The 21,505-nt window shown below is 36.5% G+C and overlaps 1 protein-coding gene across 2 annotated transcripts in view; it reads left to right on the top strand.

The window, feature by feature from the left end:
* Window positions 1-21,505, top strand: part of SPIRE1 (spire type actin nucleation factor 1) — a 190,585-nt gene that overhangs the window by 95,415 nt on the left and 73,665 nt on the right. For both annotated transcript variants that reach the window (XM_080820942.1, XM_080820941.1), the window contains exon 4: window positions 996-1,121. In XM_080820942.1, coding sequence (XP_080677068.1) covers window positions 996-1,121 — 126 coding nt within the window. The remainder of the gene's footprint in view (window positions 1-995; window positions 1,122-21,505) is intronic.

Genomic DNA, 21,505 nt, shown 5'->3' with positions numbered 1-21,505 from the left:
AGTAGTTTGGGGGTTATGGACTATGTACAGTAGAAGACATTGGGACTGGAGCTACCTCCAGTGGAATTATTCTGCCCTCCACCCTCTTTGTTCCAGTCTCCATTTACTGATGTGGCATCTTCCCAATGGTCCACTTGTCATTCTGACAGATTTTCTTTCTTTTTTTCTTTCTTTCTTCCTTTCTTTCTTTTTCTTAAAAATTTTATTTATTTATTTGAGAGCGAGAGAGTGATCAAGAAAGAGAGCACTAGTTGGGGAGTGGGGGGGGGAGGGGCAGAGCAGAGGGAGAGGGAAAAGCAGACTCCCCACTGAGCAGGGAGCTTGATATGGGTTTCAATCCTGGTACTGCAGGATTATGACCTGAGCAGAAGGCAAATGCTTAACTGACTGAGCCACCCAGGCGCCCATGTCTTTTTACTGCATTACACAATTCAGTATGTATTGGATGAGCCTGGGCTTTAGAATCTTGTAAGACTGTGTTTAATTCTTCTCTCTCATGTCAGCTTTCTGACTGTGAACAAGTCACTTGAGTCCTCTTAGCCTCAGTTTCCTTTGCTATAAAATGGAGATAATTCAGGGTTACACTGAAGAGTAAATGCTATTATGCTGTATTATGACATGTCAAATACAAGTACTTGGTATGGTAAAAAAAAAAATGATAGCTATTAAAACACCTGTGTTATGATTAATACTCAGTAAATGGTAGTTCCCTTTCTGCTTGCAATCAAAATTTTACAAATGTCTTATCATTTTCAATAGAAGCTAGCCAATTCTATGAAGTTCATCTGTGCTGTTGGATGTTTGTTAATAGAGCACTTTTTCCATATAATTGTGTAGATTTTACTGATGGTTTTGTGATGCATTAGGCTTTGGATGCTGGGAACTGCCTTGCTGTCTGATATGAAAATATGAATATATGGGATATGTCTATTTTTAAGGTACCAAAATCCCAAAATAATAAATGAACATTAATGTTTGATTTTCCTCTTCTGTAGTTATGTGCTGCTCATCTTCCAACTGAATCAGAGGCACCAAATCATTATCAGGCAGTATGTCGTGCACTGTTTGCAGAAACAATGGAACTGCATACGTTTCTGACTAAAATTAAGAGTGCAAAGGAGGTGAGTGCTACTGTTTGTTTTTTTTATTGGCATTGTGAACAATTAACCTGAATTTTCAATACTGTCCATCATAATATTTACAATATTTATTACCATCCTGTTAATGAGTGCTGAAAATTATTTAGGAAAGAATCAACTTAGGCAAAATTAATTAAATCTTTTTTTAATTGGAGTATAGTTGACATATATTATAATGAAAGATTGAACAATTCTATATAGTACTCAGTGATCACCCTAAGTGTACTGTTAATCTCCTTCACATCTTCCCCTCTGGCAATCATCAGTTTGTTCTCTGTAGTTAAGAATCTGTTTTTTTGTTTGTCTCTTTTTCCTTTGTTCATCTGTTTTGTTTCTTAAATTTTATGTGAGTAAAATCATATGGTATTTCTCTTTCTCTGACTTCTTTGGCTTAGCATTATGCCGTCTAGATCCATCCATGTTGTTGCAAATGGCAAGATCTCATTCTTTTGTATGGCTGAATAATATTCCATTGTATATCTGTACCACATCATCTTTATCCGGTTATCTATCTGTGGACACTTGGGCTACTTCCATAACGTGGCTATTGTAAATAATGCTTCAGTAAACATAGGGGTGCATATACCTTTTTGAATTGGTGTTTTCCTATTTTTTGGGTGAATACCCACTAGTGGAATTACTGGATCGTGTGGTAATTCTATTTTTAATTTTTTGAGGAACCTCCATATTGTCTTCCACAGTGGCTGCAGCAGTTTGCATTCCCACCAACAGTGTACAAAGGTTCCTTTTTCTCCACTTCCTTGCCAACGCCTGTTGTTTCTTGTATTTTTTATTTAAGCCATTCTGACAGATATAAGGTGTTATCTCATTGTGGGTTTGATTTTGCATTTCCCTGACGATGAGTGATGGTGAGGATCTTTTCATGTTTCTGTTGGCCATCTGGGTGCTTTTGGAGAAATGTCCATTTATGCCTTCTGCCCATTCTTTTAATTGGATTGTTTGGGGTTTTTTTTCTGTGTTATATAAGTTGTTTATATATTTTGAATTCTAAACCTTTATTGAATATGTCATTTACAAATATCTTCCCCCATTTGTTACCTTGTCTTTTAGTTTTGTTGATTGTTTCCTTTGCTGTGCAGAAGGTTTTTATTTTGATATAATCCCAATTACTTATTTTTGCTCTTGTTTCTTTTGCCTCAAGAGACAAATCTCCAAAAATTTTGTTATGGCCAATGTCATCAAAATTACTGCCTGTGCTCTCTTCTAGGATTTTTATGGTTTCAAGACTCACATTTAGGTCTTTAATGCATTTTGAGTTTATTTATGTGTATGGTGAAAGACAGTGGTCCAAGTCTCTTTCTTTTGCACAGAACTGTCCAGTTTCCCCCAATACCATTTGTTGAAGAGACTCTTTTCCCATTGCATACTCTTGTCTCCTTTGTCAAAGATTAATTGACCATATAATCATGGATTTATTTCTGGGTTTTCTATTCTGTTCTCTTCTATATATTTTTTCAGTGTCTATGCCAGTTCTGTATTGTTTTGATTACTGTAGCTTAATAGTATATCTTGATATTTGTGATTGTAATACTTTCAGTTTTCTTCTTCTTTTTCGAGATTGCTTTGGCTGTTGGAGGTCTTCTGTGGTTCTATGTAAATTTCAGGATTATTTGTTTTAGTTCTGTGAAAAGTGCTATTGGTATTCTGATAGAAATTACATTAAATTCCAGTTTTGTCAGAAGTGCTGTTGGTATTTTGATAGAAATTGCATTAAATCTATAGATTGCTTTGGGTAATATGGACATTTTAACAATATTCGATATTCCAATCCATGAGTGTGGAATATCTTTCTATTTGTTTATGTTGTCTTGTGTTTCTTTCACAGTTTTCAGAGTGCAGATCTTTCACCTTATTTGTGTATTCCTAGGTATTTTATTATTTTTGGTGTCATTGTAAGTGGTATTGATTTTCTTTTCTTTTTGGGGGGGATTGTTTTCTTAATTTCTCTCTCTGCTGCTTCATTATTAATGTATAGAAATGCAGCAGATTTCTGTACACTGAGTTTGTATCCTTTGCCTTACTAATTCATTTATCAGTTCTAGTAGTTTTGGGGTGGAATCTTTAGTGTTTTCTATATATAGTGTCATGTCATGTGCAAATAGTGTAAGTTTTACTTTTTCCTTACCGATTTTGATGACTTTTATTCCTTTTTCTTGTCAGATTGCTAGGACTATGTTGAAAGAAAGTGGTGAGAGTGGACATGCTTGTGTTGTTCCTGATCTTAAGGGAAAAGATCTCGGTTTTCAGCATTGAGTATGATATTAGCTGTGGGTTTTTCATATATGGCCTTTCCCTCTAAATCTACTTTGTTGATGATTTGTTATCATGCAGGGATGTTTACTTTGTTAGATGCTTTTCTGCATCTGTTGAAATGATCATACGGTTTTTATCCAAAACTTCTTGATGTGATATACCACATTGATTGATTCGTGAATATTGAACCACTTTTGCTTCCTAGGAATAAAACCCACTTGATCATGGTGAATGACTTTTTTACTGTGTTGTTGGATTCCATTTACTAGTACTTTGTTGAGGATTTTTTTGCATCTCTGTTCATCAAAAATATTGGCCTATAGTTCTCTTTTTTTTGTGGTGTCTTTATCTGGTTTTGGTGTCAGGGTAATGCTGGCTTCATAGAATGAATTTGGAAGCTTTCCTTCTATTTTTTGGCAGTAGCTTGAGAAGAATAAATATTAACTCTTCTTTACATGTTTGATAGAATTTACTTATGAAGCTGTCTGGTCCCAGGCTTTTGTTTGCTGGGAGTTTTTAATGACTTACTCAATTTCATTGCTGGTAATTCATCTGTTCGAATTTTCTTTCTTCCTAATTCAGTTTTGGGAGGTTGTATGTTTGTAGGAATTTATGCATTTCTTTCAGATTGTCCAATTTGTTGGCATATAATTTTTGATAATATTTTCTTGTTCTTTGTATTTCTGTGGTTTTGTTATTTCTTCTCTTTCATTTCTGATTTTGTTTAAAATTAATTTGTTCTCAATTTTTTTAATTGAAATGTTTAAATGAAAGTGTGTGAATCCATTTTATAAAACAGATTTTTGTAAAGCTTCATTACAAATGAGATATAAAATGCTACTGATTTAGTTCAGTTTCCTGTATGACTTGCTTCTCACTGTCTTTTTGCCACTCTTTCGATTTTAAAAGCTATAATAATTTCTTTTTGGGGAAGGGATAAAGACTCAGGAAGGAGATGACACATTTGATAATTTAAATATTTTATAGTGCATTTGGATAAATATTTAATGGAGCTGATTGGAATTAATATTAATATAGCTGATAATCTCATTTTTCCTGTTTTCTTTCATTATTCTTCTTCAGTGTCTGAGAGTTAAACTGTTATGTGTAGAGTCCAAAGAGAAACACTCTAATTTATTTACATGTTGAATCACCATTATACATCATACAGATGGCTGTGAAGATTCATGAGATCTATATAAAGCAGCATAGCATCTGGCACACAGTAGGAGCTCAGTATATGATAGGTGGTGGGTATCATTTCTTTTAGGACTAAAGTACAGAATTTATCTGAAGCACTAGTTTAAACCTTACGATGAGAGAGTTTGAGGAGGGATACAGTAGGATGTGTAAGAGTGGAAAGAAAATATTAACCTATACTAGCCTAGTAAGACTAATTAATTTGCTCTGGTAGTGACAGATGTGTCATCCAGAACAACCTTAAAGAAATCCATTTTATATGTATGAATAAGAGCTCTGAGCATTCCTTTTCTGTCCTAGCCTGAATGCTGCTCATAGTTTGTCTTTTTGTTATAGGCCAATGAAAAGCTATGTTTATTTTTTTTAGGTTTTATAGAGTTAGACCAAGATGAAAGCCTTCAAGGGTGGGAAAGGGTAAACTATGTGTTATTTGAAAAATAATTATAAATACATCATGGGCTAGCTTTTCCTCTTGGACAGAACCAGAGGATGTAAGATCCAATTAAATGCTTCGGAGTAAACATCCAGAAGTACATCCTCAATTAAGGTTTAGTAGAAAAGATTACCTTTAAAGCTTGTCATTGTCTTCCCCAGCTTGTTAAGTTTGAGATTGCCTTCTCCAGAGAAACAAGTGTTATTTTTAGGGTATAAGTATAGTCCTGTGGGGTTAATAGAGTAAATTAAATGCACCGTTGAAGTCCTTCCAACAAGTACATTCTCAACAACCATTTCTGAGCTTTAAGAATCATGTTAATAAGTGTTTTTTTCTATTCTGTTCCAGTAAGCTAAAAAAAATTTTTTTTTGCTGTTGATTAGAACTTTGTCAAACACGTTCCAAGAAAGAAATTTAAACATTTTCAGAGTTTATTTAAATAAAAATCTCACAAGCAGAGTAAAACAACAGTGGCTGGTAGCTGTGTGGCAGTACCCACAGAGACTGGCCTGGCGCTGACCGAGGCTGGGGCCCCTGAGACCGTTCCAGCCCCATCTCGTCAAGTCATCCTCTGACACCATCCCAGATTTAGCTCTCTGTAGATTCTGGTTCTGTCCTGCTTTCTCATCTCCTACTCTGTTTCCTCACTTTTTCCATTTTTGTCTCTGGAAACTGCTCCATTTTTAGAGAGGACTCCTCAGTGCCCTCAGGCTCTTCTCAGAATGCTCCCTTCCCTGAGGGTAGTGCTTTCTGCTGCTTCCCTCTCTTGGAAAGCTGCTCTCTGGCATAGCTTCCTCTCTCTGCCCCGCAGGGATTGGTAGGTATGAAGGTTGGTAAGATTCTCTCTCTCCTCTACTGCTTCCAAACAACTGCTCTTCATGTGCAGAAGACTCGTGCTGTCCACTTCTGTTATTTTTTTCCTAACTATTTGGTATAGATTTTATTGGTCGACTTTGTTTCTGACACATACATTTCCAAACCTTTAGGCAGAATAGAAAATTGTTCTCTTGATACACCGTCTGATTTTCTGTAAAGGAAAAATATACATTTAAAAATACAGTTAAAATGTATAATATATATTTAAAATATCTCCATATATTATACATATATACATTATATAATATATTATTATATATAAATGTAATGCATATTTATATATATTTATATAATACATAATAAAATAATATATAAAATATATAATGCATTATATATAATATACATTAAATATCTCCAGATATTTATATCTCCAAGTTTTGGGGTTTTTTCCCCCAATTGCGTGCTTAACATTATTTATTTATTTTAATTAACTTATTTTTTTATTATTATGTTCAATTAGCCAGCCTATAGTACATCATTAGTTTTCGATGTAGTATTCAACGATTCATTAGTTGTGCACCCAACAGTCATCTGCCACCATCTTGTGTGATTTCTTTGATAAAAGAAACTATAGCTCTGTATCCTTGACTTCCCCTCTACTTCACTACTCTGCTTACGTGAACACACTTAAGGCCTTATAAGCACCTGTGATTATTCTACCTTGGAAATCCTGGGCTCTCACTCCCCCTTCCTAACTGTAACCTCTGGCCCATCGGAGCTCTAGCCCTCACTGCCATCTGAGACCATTTTCCAGTCTCTTGACTCCCCCATTTTTCTCCCAGTTTATCAGCCCTTCCTGGATGTACTTCCTTTCCTGGGTGGACTAGGTTCAGTCACTTTACCAGGAGTTCGGGTCACGTGTCCAACCTGGATCGTTACACTAGCCTCCCACCAGTCCCCTCATCATTGTGAATCCTCTTCATCAGTTTCATTTTTCATAATTGTCCATGAGTGATTCTTGTAGATCACAGGTCTGACCCAAGGAGTCCAGCTCAGGCCCCTCCCTATGTGTGACCATAGGCTATCTTTCACAGGTTAGCTGAAACTGCCCTCCCACATTTGACTTGGTACACAGCCAGAGTTCTGCACCCTGGTTTTCTTGAGGGAATGGCAAGGCAATTGAGCATCCCCTCTGGGCCAGCCATGCTCATCCACACACCTGCATCCCTAGCCCAGGTGCCTTCACCAGGGCCTTGACTGACATGCTTTCCTCCCCTGTAAGTCAGAACTTTCTCTTTCTGTACTTCCTTCTTTACCTCCCACCAGCCCTCAGGTCCATAAAATGGTGAGAGTGTTTTTGTCCGCTGCTCCTTGAGAGGATTTCCCCCACCTGCCTCCATGTCACCTGTGGGGTGTCATTCTGAGGGGGAAAAATGGAACAAGAGAAGCAAAACATCCTTTTTGGCCTCTTGTTTGCACCGTTGCAGGTACTTTTGGTTTGGCTCCTTACCTGACTGTGAGACGCCTGGCAACTCAGAAGAACCATGTTGCTTCCCTGATTAATATGGCTCCCCATCAGCTATAGACTAAAATTTAAACTCCACTCTGTTGCACACAGGACCCTTCATCCTGTTTCCTTTACGTATATTTTTATTGTCCTTTTCAACACTCTCTTCTTTGCATTTTGTACTGTTCAGTCAAAATTACTCAGAGTTTCTGAATACATCATGCTATTGTAGGTCTGTGACCCTTGCACATCCTGTTCTTTCTGCCTGGAATTCTCTTCTCCCGTTGTCTGCTTGGGGAACTCCTATTTGTCCATTTATCTGGCTCATGTATTGCGTCCTTTGTGAAATATTCATGACCACCCTCCAACCAACAGAGTTTTATATCCTCCAGTTCCTCTATGTCTAATTCATCCTTCAGTCTTGCATTTCTCATACTCTGTGGTAGTTATTTGCTTACGTCTTTGTGCTTTTTTTTCTCCACAGCTGGACCAGGTGCTTCTTGGGATGACTGTGTTTTAAATCATCTTTATGTTATGACTCTTAGTGTAGTATATGCACATAGGAAACAGTCCAGCAGTGTTTGTTGAACTGAAATAATTTATACATTTTATCTGTGTTTTTGTCTGATTGAAAGAAGTCAGTTTTGAAAGCTTTTGTGATTCTAGAAACATTTCAGCCAAAATATTTCTAGTAAAATGAGTAACTTTTATGAAGACATAGATAAGGTCTTTGAGTGCTCTTGATATTCTTTAAATTGAACATAAAAATACATTTACTAATCTTGATAAGGTAAGTTATAAAATATGTGGAAATCCTGACACTTAAGAACATTCTGTACCATTTAATTACAGATTTTATATTACATAAATTGCTTGTCAGCACTGAGATTTTGGAAGTAAACTCTTATTGTGGTCCAGATGGATTTTTCGCCCTCTGCAATGTATGCTGCTTTATTGAAATTACGATTATTTCCATATGTGTTCATGTATATATGGTGGCCATTTTAAGAGCACTAAATTCACACTCATACTAAAATACTCTGTTAATATGATGTTTTTTCTAAAGATCTTAAAATGCTTTATACAGGCATACTTCATTGCATTTCACAGATACTGTGGGTTTTGTTTATTTTTTAGAAGTTAAAGGTGTGTGGCAACCCTGTGTCAAGCAAGTCTATCAATAACGTTTTTCCAACAGTATTTGCTCACTTCTTGTCTCCGTGTCACATTTAGTAGTTCCTATAGTATTTCAGAATTTTTCATTCTTGTCGTATTTGTTATGGTGATCTGTGACGAGTGATCATTAATGTTACTATTGTAATTGTTTTAAGGCACCACAAACTGCCCAGATAAGACAGCAAACTTAATTGATAAAGGTGTATTCTGCCTATTCCGCCAATTGGCTGTTCCCCATCTCTCTCCCTCTCCTTGGGCATCCCTATTCCCTGAGACACAATGATATTGACATTAGGCCAATAAATAACCCTATAAGGGCCAGTAAGTGTTCAAGTGAAAGGGAAAGTTGCACAGTTCTCACTTTAAATCAAAAAGCTAGAAATGATTAAGCTTAATGAGGGAGGCATATCAAAAGCTGAGATAAGCTAAAAGATAGGCCTCTTGTACCAGTTAGCCAAGTTGTGAATGCAGAGGGAAAGTTCTTAAAAGAAATGAAAATGCTACTCCAGTGTATATATTAATTAAGAAAGGAAATGCTGTTACGGAGAAAGTTTTAACGGTCTGGGTAGATCAAACCAATCACAACATTCCCTAAAGCCAAAGCCTAATCCAGACCCAGACCCTAACTTTTCAGTTCTTTGAAGCTAAGAGAGGGGAAGAGGATGCAGAAGAAAAGTTCAAAACAAGTAGAGATTGATTCATGAAGTTTAAGGAAAGAAGCCATCTCCGTAACATAAAAGTAGAAGTTGAAGCAGCAAGTGTCGCTGTAGCTACAGCAAGTTACCTAGAAGGTCTAGCTAAGATAGTTGTTCTTCTGTTGGAATAAGATTCTGTCTAGGACTTCCACAGCTAAAGATGAGAAATCAGTGCCTGACTTCAAAGCTTCAAAGGACAGGCTGACTCTCTTGTTCATTGCTCATACAGCTGATGACTTTCCACTGAAGCCAGTGTTCATTTACCATTGTGAAAATCCTAGGGCCCGTAAGAATTATTCTAAATCTGCTCTGCCTGTGCTTTATAAATGGAACAACGAAGCCTGAATGACAACACATCTGTTTATAGCAAGGTTGACAAAATATTTTAAGCCCACGGTTAGGACCTATTTAAAAAAATAGATTCCTTTCAAAATATTATTGTGTACTGACTGGCGACCCAAAAGCTCTGATAGAGATGTCCAGTGAGATTAATGTTGTTTTCATGCCTCCTAACACAACATCTATTCTGCGGCTCATAGATCAAGGAATAATTTTAACTTTCAAGTCTTATTATTACTTGAGAAATAAATTTTATAAGGCTCTAGCTACAATAAATAATGCCTCTGATGGCTCTGGACAGTCAATTGAAAACCTTCTAGGAAGGATTCCCCATTCTAAATGCCATTAAAAACATTCATGGGGAGAGGTCAAAACATCAACATTGCCAGGAGTTTGGAAGAAGTTGATTCCAACTGTCATGGATGACTTTGAGGGGTTCAGGACTTCAGTGGAAGTAGTAACTACAGATGTGGTGGGAATAACAAGAGAACCAGAATTAGAAGTGGAGCCCTGAAAATGTGACTGACTTGCTATAATCTCACCATAATGAAACTTTAATGGGGGAAGAATTGCTTCTTATGGATAAACAGAGGATGTGGTTTATAAAAAATTGTTTTATTTGAATGGAGTCAGCACACAATGTTACATTAGTTTCAGGGGTACAGCATAATGATTGGACATCCGTATATGTTATGCTTTGCTCACCACAAATGTAGTGACCATCTGTCACCACGCAACACTATTATAATATCAGAGAGTGGGGTTTTTTGTGATGGAACCTATACCTGGCGAAGATGCTGTGAATATTGTTGAAATGACAACAAAGGACTTAGAATATTACATAAACTTCGTTGATAACGCGGTGGGGTTTGAGAGGACTGACTCCAATTTGGAAAGAAGTTCTACTGCAGGTAAAATGCTATCAAACAATATCACTTACTACAGAGAAGTTGTGAAAGGAACAATCACTTGATGCAGCAAATTCCAGTGTTGTCTTATTTGAAGAAATTGCCACAGCCACCCCAGCCTTCAGCAGTCACCACCCTGATCAGTCAGCAGCCAGAGCAGCAAGGAAAGGACCCTCTGCCAACAAAAAGATTATGACTTGCTGAAAGTTCAGATGATATTCAGCCTTTTTTAACAATAAAGTATTTTTAAATCAAGGTATATCCATTATCTTTCTAGATATAACGTTATTACACACTTAATAGACTGAATATAGTATAAACATTTGTATGTACTGGGCAAACAAAAATATTCATGTGACTCACACTTTGATATTTGCTTTATTGTGGTGACCTGGAACCAAACCCACAATATCTCTGGGGTATGCCTATACATTTTAAGAATCAGCATTTCTTCTGTACCTTGAGTTGGTATATAACAAGCAGAATTTTCAAAGTGATAACCTCTGATTTAACAAGTTGATTATCTGATCATCAGTGATGTTTCACACTGCCTTGTACCTGCGTGTGTGTGTGTATAAAATTAGGGTAAAATCTTAGTATCAAAACATTTGAGCTCCATAGCTAATAATCCTGATTTCATCAACTAAAAGTACTTCACGTTAAATTTCTTATATACTCGGGGTGCCTGGGTGGCTCAGTGGGTTAGAGCCTCTGCTTTCGGCTCGGGTCGTGATCTCAGGGTCCTGGGATCGAGCCCCGCATCGGGCTCTCTGCTCAGCGGAGAGTCTGCTTCTCCCTCTCTCTCTCTGCCTGCCTCTCTGCCTGCTTGTGGTCTCTGTCTGTCAAACAAATAAATAAAATCTTTAAAAAAAAATTTAAAAAAAATTTCTTATATTCTCAGTTGGCCAGTTTATTTAAATATAAGTAAAACCCATCATCTATTCCCAAGTGTTATAGTTGTTCTATGACATAGTAATTATGTTTATTAGACTTGGCTTACTTTACAAAGCATAGGACTTTATAGTTCATCATCTATTTATTTAGAAAGCAAATTCATTTTCATTCTAATCTTTTCGTGATGTGATGATTTCCTTCTTAAACAATGAATGAAATCCATTAAGGTTATTCTGTGAATGATAGAAAAGTTTTGGATAGGGCTGCTGTTACTGTGTCTCAAAGGCAATTTGATATCCTTGAAAGTAAGTACGTATTACTATGTCTCATAAGCAATTTGATATCCTTGTACGTAATTATAGATGGAGGGACTGGCTAAACAATCCATTTAGTGCATCAGGTTGTATGAAAGAAGAGACAGCCTGTGCCCTACTGCCAGTAACCTGCCACCGCCCCAACCCTACCAGCAAATGTGGCTGGTGAGCATGTATGCCAGGAAGTGGAGCATTTAGCTTGGCAATTTCGAATGTAAGCTTTTTATTGGAAAAAAGGAAGTTACATAAATGATAGTGTCCTTTATTCCATTGCTCTCTAGGTAGTGTTTGATCTTCAGTCCCTGGTTATTATTATTAAATGAAATTATCTATCAGTTCCTCAAACTATAATCCCTACTGCTTTCCTGTATTATAGTCCTACAGCTATAAAATGACCTCTGTTGCTTCCTCCATTTAATCCTCATGAGTAATCCTGTGACTCTTACTTTGCAGCTTGGCAAACTGAAGTTTAGAGAGATTAGGGACTAACATAGAAGTAAACTCTCAACACTTCTGATGCCAGCGTTTCCATCTTCATCCCCGTGAATGTGTTCTAATGTGTTACTGCTGTTTTCCTATAAGAACAGTCACATAGAGTAGACTGTATTGGAACAAAGTTGAAGAGAGTTCCTGAAGGAAAATGTAAATGTATACGTTAATACAGGCTTCTGAGTGGGATTGGAAAGAAGTTTGTAGGAACCAGAGAATAAAATTTGGAGCTGGGAGAGAAGAACTTGTGTGTTTGTGTGTGTATATACGTGTGTGTGTGTGTGTGTGTGTGTGTGTGTCTTGTCTGTCTGTCTGTCTTACACATGCACATAAATGGGAAGGGGGTGGCAGGAGGGGAAGGTATCATGTTAAGTTTAGGTACGAATAATATGAAGATGGGAGATGGGAAAAGACAGAAGCGTCATAGAAATGTCAAGACTGAAATAAAATAATTTTAAGATTAGTAGAAGTCAGTTGATTTTATTCCAATATGTTCCTAGCATGCTCTAACCATCATTGCCTTTTGGTTGAGAGTGTGTAGCATGCTTGAATGCGCACCCCAATTCTATAGTAAATACATTGTTTCACAGTAGTGGTATAACTTTATTTACTGTAGTAGAAAAGGAAAAAGTTGGTGTATCAGAAAAGTATAGTGTATAAAAAGAGTAGGTTGCTGGGGGGAGGGGGGTATTGAGAGGGTGGTTGGGTTATGGACATTGGGGAAGGTATGTGCTATGGTGAGTGCTGTGAAGTGTGTAAACCTGGTGATTCACAGACCTGTACCCCTGGGGCAAAGAATACATTATATGTCAATAAAAGTAATTAATAAAAAATTGCTCAAAAAAAAGAGTATTTTAATGGAAGAATCCTTTTTTTAAGCAAATAACTCACTTTAAAATTTATATTTATAATATTTATATTAACAGTGATCATTTTTTAAAAGCCCCTTTATGGTTGGCGAACCATTTTATTTCACTCATTATTCATGTGACTTACATCACATAGCCTTTGCTAGATTTCTGTCCACTTATCTTTAGAAAGGGAGGAGAGGGCATTTGGATACCCTAAGACTCCTCCAGTCATAAACTTTTCTGCAGAAAGTAGTTCATGGAACTAAATCTTTGTTTTATTCATTCTCATTTTTGGAACAGTTTTATTGTATAGGCAAAATATATACAGACAAACATTTTAAGTGTATGCCGAGTAAAATTTGCTATGAAGTTTTTGTTTACCATTTTATAATATATTTCATACTGTTTTACATCATATTTTAAACTTGAGTTGGATTCTGTAGGAAAGCAATTCAGTGTTGTAGATTTTAAAGAAAAGCTCGATGTTGTCAACATTGAGCTATAACACTCAATATTGATGTTACTACTATATTGATGTCAGTAGCCACTAAAAATTCTGTATTTAAAAATGAATGGTAAAAAAAAGTCCTAGTAAAGAAGAAATTCCTGATACAATATTAGTCATAAATGAACAAACAGTAAAAATAATTCAGATTTGTGAAACATTATATGTTCATATTATTGCAATAAGAAAGTATATTAGAAGGCATGTAAAATAGACTTTAAAGCCATAATTTCTGGGGGCACCTGGGTGGCTCAGTTGGTTAAGTATCCGACTCTTTATTTTGGCTCAGGTCATGATCTCTGGGTGGTGTGGAGCCCCTCTGGGCATGGAGCCTGCTTAAGATTCTTTTTCTTCCTCCCTCTGCCCCTACCCCCACTCTCGTGTGCATGCACTTTCTCTTTCTCTCTCAAAAAATAAAAATAAAGTAATAATTTCTGTTTTTTAGGAAATTGTGTACTCAATGTGATGAAACTTTCTCTCCCCTTGCGCTTTCTTGTGTCATATACATAAACAACCTGAGAACTAAAGTAGAATATTCCAAACGTTTTGATCTTTAAGAGATAAGATATGTATATAGTTAAGCCATCTTAGATTTCTTCAGAGGCAGCTTCTACAGGTGTCACCTTCTGATTATCTGATTATAATGATCTTTGATCTCTTCTCAAGTGTGGTGCTTAATTCGTTTCTTACTGACATCTTAAACTCCTCTTATAAATTCTGTCTTCATTCACCATTTTGATTATGGTCTTTTATTTGCATCCTTCAAGCCTAAGCTGAAAGTAGCCTCAGGTCTGCTCTCTGTACTCTTATATATTTATCACACTCAGCCTTTTTCCTTAAAATCAGTTATCCTGTTTATTTCCTTCCTCACAGCTATCACAGTTTTCTTACTCATTGGTGTCTGCCAACTAGAAAATTATCTCACCAAGGGCAGAGACCTTTTTTCTCTAATTCACTGCTGTATCCCAGTATAATAGGGCCTCTGTAAATAGTTGATCATTGTTGAATGAATTAGAGAATCTGTGGTTCAGCTATCGTAGCTCTTCTTTCATGCCAGCTATCTTGAATCTTGGTCCCCTGACACTCTTGACTTGTCTCCAGAATGCAGAGCCTCCTTCATGTTCTCACTGCTTTGTGCCTTCCTCTGTAGGCACAAAGCAGTGCCTGGGCCATGGCAGCACCTCCTGATGTTATTTCTCTTTTCATATGCAGTCTGCCCACCAGCATTACGCCCCTATGTGGAGATCTTGTTGGATACTTGGTACTTGTAGGTAGAAAGTTTAGACTTGTAGGTAGAAAGTGACACAGGGGAGCATTCACAATCAGGCCCTGATTTTACTCTTCATTTACTGTTCTCATATGCACAACTCTTGATTCACTCTTCTTATATGCACCCTCTCTTCCACTCCCTGAGCACCCAGGGGCTTCTTATTTACCTGAATTGCCTCTTTCCCCTCTTCTCTCACTTAGAAAATGCTTACTTATTCTTACAACCTAACTCAAATGTCTACTACTCTAAAATGGTTTTTCTGATTTAATTTCTTTATTCTCTGTATTCATTCACAGAGTGGTCTGCTTTTGCTACTAGCACTTATCATAGTACACTGTAATTACTATTATAATAAATTATAATGAATTAGCTGCTTATGGTGATGGAAAGAATTGGGATTAGTGCTACTTTTTAATGTTTTAGAAATAATGACAAACTACAAAAATGGATCTGGAGATGGGAGGTGAGGAAGATATGAAAGATGTGTCTATAAACCTCAACATGGGAGAAGCAGTGAGGGCACTGGGTGGTTTTGTCAAAGTTTGAGAGAACGTAACAGCACTTAACTGTCACAAATGCTCTTGAGTAAAGAAGCACTCAATTTCAGAATTAGAATCAGTTGGCAAAATTCATTCATGTATACAACAGATATTTAATGTGCCTCCTGTGTGATAGGTGCCACTGTAGTTAATAATAGCTAACATTTATTCCATACTTACTCTGTGTTAGATTCTGCTCTAAGATTTATACGTGCATTAATTCATGTAGTTCTCGCAATGAGCTCTGCATAAAGTGCCATTATTCCTTGCATTTTTATTGGGGACACAATAATGAATGAGATAAACATGGTTTCTGTCCTCACAGAAGTTACACTCAAGTAGAAATAACAGTATAAGAGCAGCCATTCCAACACTGTGATGAGGGCCACAGTGAGTGAATGCAGGGCCCTGTGGAAGCACCTAAGGAGAGGACCTAACCTAAGGAAGGAAACATTTTGTTTCCTCTGCCAATGCAAATAGCTACAACTGTTTTAAATTAGCATTATGCCTAAACTGGTGAATCATTAAATTCTACTCCCGAAACTGATAATACAGTATAGGTGAACTAAATTGGATTTAAATAAAGAATTAAAAAAAAAAAAAATAGAGGCACCTGGGTGGCTCAGTTGGTTTAACCTCTGCCTTTGGCCCAGGTCATGATCTCAGAGTCCTGGGATCAAGAGGCCCATATCAGACTTCCTGCTCAGTAGGGAGTCTTCTTCTCCCTCTCCCCCTCCACATGCTCTCTCTCGCACTTGCTCACTGTCTCAAATAAATAAATAAAATCTTTTAAAAAATAAAATAAAAGTAGCATTATGCCTAGACATCCAAGTCCAAGAAACACAGAGAGTTCCAAACAAGGTGAACCCAAGGAAGCCACACCACGACACATAATTACTGTGCACATAATTAAAACGTCAAAGGTTAAAGAGAGAATCTTAAAAGTAGCCAGAGAGAAACAAAAAGTTACATGCAAGGGAAAACCTATAAAGCTATCAGCTAATTTCTCAGCAGAAACTGCAGGCCAGAAGGGAATCCTCTACAACCAAGAATACTGTGAGGTTATCATTCAGATTTGAAGGAGAGATAAAGAGTTTCCCAGGCAAACAAAAGATAAAGAAGTTTATCACCGCTAAAGAAGACTTAAAAGAAATGTTAAAGGAACTCCTTCAAGTGTAAAGGAAATAGCTGTAATTAGACATGAGAAAATTATGAATAAAAAGATGTAAAATATGGGGTGCCTGGGTAGCTCAGTGGGTTAAGCCTCGGCCTTCGGCTCAGGTCATGATCCCAGGGTCCTGGGATCAAGCCCCACATCGGGCTCTCTGCTCAGCAGGGAGCCTGCTTCCCCCTCCCGCCCCCCGCCTGCCTCTCTGCCTACTTGTGATCTCTGTCTGTTAAATAAATAAATAAAATCTTAAAAAAAAAGATATACAATAACATGGAGAAGGGAGTAAAAAGAGAAGAGAAGGGGGGAAAAGATTTTTTTTTCTCTTTTTGTTTTTCAAGAATGTGTTTGAACATAAATAACCATCAAATTAATATAGATTGCTGTTTCCTTAGGTTGTTATGTATGAGCTTCATGGTAACAAACCCAAAACCTATGGTAGGTACCCAAAAAATAAAGAGAAAGAAAGCCAAACAGAACACTGTAGAAACTCATCAATCAGAAAGAGAGCAAAAGAGAAGAGGAAAGAAACAAGGAGAACTATACAAACAACCAGAAAACTATGTAAAAATGGCAATAAGTACATATATATCAATAATTAAGTACAAATGCCCTAAATGCTCCAATCAGAAGACATAAGGTGGCAGGACAGATAAAAAATAAATAAAACCAAGATCCATCTATATGCTGCCTACAAGAGATTTACCTCAGACCTAAAGACATGTATAAAATGAAAGTGAAGGAATGGAAAAACACTCACCATGCAAATGGAAGTGAAAAAAGCCAGGGTAGCAATACTTATATCAAACAAAATGGATTTTTTAAAAAAGACCAAAATAAGACAAAGAAGGAATACACATGTAATGATAAAGGAAGCAATCCAACAAGAGTTTATAGTAATCGTAAAATCTACACACCTAACACTGGAACACCTAAATACATAATGAAGACCATACATGAAAAATCCACAGCTGGAATAGCTAAATACATAAAGCAAGTATTAACAGACATAAAGAGGAAAATTGGTGGCCATGCTAGGGGACTTAACCACTCTACTTACATTAATGGATAAATCATCCAGACAGAAATTCAGTAAGGAAACTGTGTCTTTGAATAACACATTGGACCAAATGGACAAAGATATGTATATAACATTCCATTCAAAAAGAACAGAATACACATTGTTTTCAAGTCCACAGAGAACATTCTCCTGATAGATCACATATTAGGCCACAAAATGAGCCTCAATAAATTTTTTAAAAAGATTTATTTATTTATTTCCTTGAGAGGGAGAGCACACACAATAGTCAAGGGAGAGGGAGAAGAAGAGAATCCTCAAGTAGATGCCCTGCTCACTGAGCATGGAGCCCAACATGGGGCTTGATCCCAGGACCCCGAGATCATGACCTGAGCCAGAGTCAAGAATTGGATGCTTAACTGACTGAGCCACCCAAGTGTCCCATGAGCCTCAATAAATTTAAGAAGATTAAAATCATAATCATGGATCTTTTCCAACCACAAAGGTATGAAACTGGAAATATATCACAAGAAAAAAATTAGAAAAACACAATCATGTGGAGACTAAATAACATATTAAACAACCACTGGGTCAGTGAAGCAATTAAAGAAGAAATAAAAAATACATGGAGAGAAGTGAAAATGAAAACATAACCATCCAAACTCTTTGAGACACAGCAAAAGCAGTTTAAAGAGGTAAGTAAATAGCAATAGAGGCCTACCTAAAGAAACAAGAAAAAGCTCAAATAAACAATCTAACCTTACACCTAAAGGAACTAGAAAAAGAACAAAGGCCAAGGTGAGTAGAAGAAAAAGGAAATTATAAAGATCAAACCAGAAATAAATGACACAGAGACTTAATAAAACAACAGAAGAGGATAGATGAAACTGAAAGCTGGTTCTTTGAAAAAGTAAACAAAATTGGCAGACTCTTAATCAGTCTCATCATGAAAAAAAAAAGGGGGAAAGTACCCAAGTAAATAAAGTCAGAAATGAGAGAGAAGTAACAGCTGACCCCACAGAAATACCTAGGATTTATAAGAGAAGACTACAAAAAAGAACATGCCAACAAACTAGACAACCTAGAAGACACGGACAGATTCTAAGAAACATACTGTCTTTCAAAACTGAACCAGGAAGAAACAGAATATCTGAACTGATCAATTATGAGTAATGAAATTGCATCAGTAAACAAAAAAACTACCAAAAAATAAAAGTCCAGGACCAGATGAATTCATGGGTAAATTCTGCCAAGCACATAAAGAAGAGGTATTCTCTTCAAACTATTCCAAAGGATAGAAGAGGAAAGAAAACTTCCATATACATTCTACAAGGCCAGCATTACCCTAAACCCCAATCCAGCCAAAGACCCTACAAAAAAGAAAACTAAGGCTGATATTCTCAATGAAGATAGATGCAAAAATCCTCAATAAAATATTAGCAAACTGCATACAACTATACATGAAGTCATCATTCACCACGATCAGGTAGGATTTATTCCAGGGATGCAAAGATAGTTCAATATTTGCAACATCATACATCACATCAGCAACACTAAGGATAAAAATGATATGGTCATCTCAATAGATGCAGAAAAAGTATCTGACAAGATTCAACATCCATTTGTGATTAAAAACTCTTCAACAAAGTGGGGTTACAGGGAACATGCCTCAACATAATTAAGACCATATATGAAAAATCCACAACTAACACCGTACTCAGTGGTGAAAAACTGAGAGCTTTTCCTCTGAGATCAGGAATAAGACAAGAATGTCTGTTCTTGCCCTTTTATTCAATATAGTACGGAAAGTCCTAGCTACAACAATCAGACAAGAAAAAGAAATAAGACGCATCCATATTGGTAAAGAAGAAGTAAAACTTTCACTGTTTGCAGAAGACATGATACTATACATAGAAAACTCTAAACATTCCATCTAAAAACTACTAGAAGTAATAAACAAATTCAGTAAAGTAGCAAGATACATAATATCCAGAAATTGGTATTCTTTCTATACACTAATAATGAAGTAGAAGAAAGAGAAATTTTAAAAACATGTGGGGGCGCCTGGGTGGCTCAGTGGGTTAAAGCCTCTGCCTTAGGCTCGGGTCGTGATTTCAGGGTCCTGGGATCGAGCCCCACATCGGGCTCTCTGCTCAGCAGGGAGCCTGCTTCCCTTCCTCTCTCTCTCTGCCTGCCTCTCTGCCTACTTGTGATCTCTGTCAAATAAATAAATAAAAATTAAAAAAAAAAAAACCATGTTACAATTACACCAAAAAGAACAGAATACCAAGGAATAAACTTATAACCAAAGAGGCGAAAGATCTAAAACACTGATGAAAGAAACTAAAGACACAAATAAATGGAAAGATATTCCATGCTTATGGATTGGAAGAATTAATATTGTTAAAATAGCCATATAACCCAAGGCAATCTACAAATTCAGTGAAATCCTATCAAAATACCCACAGTGTTCTTCACAAAACTAGAATAAATAATCCTAAAATTTGTATGGATCCACGAAAGACCCCAGCTAACAAAAAGCAATCCTGAGAAAGAACAAAGTCAGAGGTATCACAATCCCAGATTTCAAGATGTCCTGCAAAGTTGTCGTAATTAAAACAGTTTGGTAACTGGCACAAATATAGACACACAGATCAATGGAGTAGAATAGAGAGCCCAGAAATAAACTCATGATTATATGGTCAATTAATCTATGACAAAGGAAGAAAATGTACACAATGGGGAAAAGACAGGCTTTTCAACAAATAGTGTAGGGAAAACTGGACAGCTACATGTAGAAGGATGAAACTGGACCACTTTCTAACACCATACACACACACAAAAAAACCCTCAAAAATGGATTAAAGACCTAAATGTGAGGAGCACCTAGGTGGCTCATTTAGTTAAGCATCTGACTCTTGGTTCTGGCTTGGGTCATGATCTCAGGGTCCTGGGATCAAGCCCTGTATTGGGCTCTGTGCTGGGTAAGGGGTCTGCTTGTCCCTCTCATCCTCTCCCTTTACCCTTCTCTCCATACTCTCTTGCTCTCTAAAATAAATAAAATAAAATCTTTTTAAAAAGTGACCTAAATGTGAGACTCGAAACTATAAAAATCTTAGAATATACAGGCAGTACTTTCTCTGACATCAGCTATAGCCATATTTTTCTAGATATGTTTCCTAAGTTAAAGGAAACAAAAGCAAAAATAAACTATTGGGACCACATTAAAATAAAAATTTTTTTGTACAGCAGACAAAGCCATCAGTAAAATAAAAAGACAATCTAGTGAATGGGAGAACAGATTTGCAAATTATATATCAAATAAAGGGTTAAGATCCAAAATATGTAAAGAACTTCTACAATTCAACACCAAAAAAACCCAAATAATCCAATTAAAAAATAGCCTGATTAGACATTTTTCCAAAGAAGATATGGCCAGGAGACATGTAAAAAGATAAGGTGCCCAACATCACTCATCATCAGGGAAATATAAATCAAACCTGCAGTGAGATATCACCTCACGCCTGTCAGAATGGCTAAAATAAAATAAAAAAAAAAGAAAGAAATAACAAGTGTTGGGAAGGATGTAGAGAAAAAGGAACCCTTAGGCACTGTTGGCAGGAATGCAAACTGTTGCAGCTACTGTGGAAAAAAGTATGGAGGTTCCTCAAAAAAATAAAAATAGAATTACCATATGATCTAGTAGTTCCACTACAGGGTATTTACCCAAAGAAAATGAAAACACTTATTTCAAAAAAAATATATGCACTCCTATGTTTATTGCAGTGTTATTTACCATAGCCAAGATATAGAATATTATGCAACCATAAAAAAGGATGAGATCTTGCCATTTGCAGCAGCATAGATGGACTTAGAAGGCATTATGCTAAGTGAAATAATTCACACTGAGAAATACATACTATATGATTCCTCTCATAAGTGGAATCTAAAAAAAAAAAAAACAAATAAA

Source organism: Martes martes (assembly GCF_963455335.1).
Source record: "Martes martes genome assembly, chromosome: 13".
In the NCBI taxonomy this organism is placed as follows: Eukaryota; Metazoa; Chordata; class Mammalia; order Carnivora; family Mustelidae; genus Martes; species Martes martes.
Note: the sequence above shows the minus strand (reverse complement) of the source record. Positions and strands in the feature narration are given on the sequence as shown.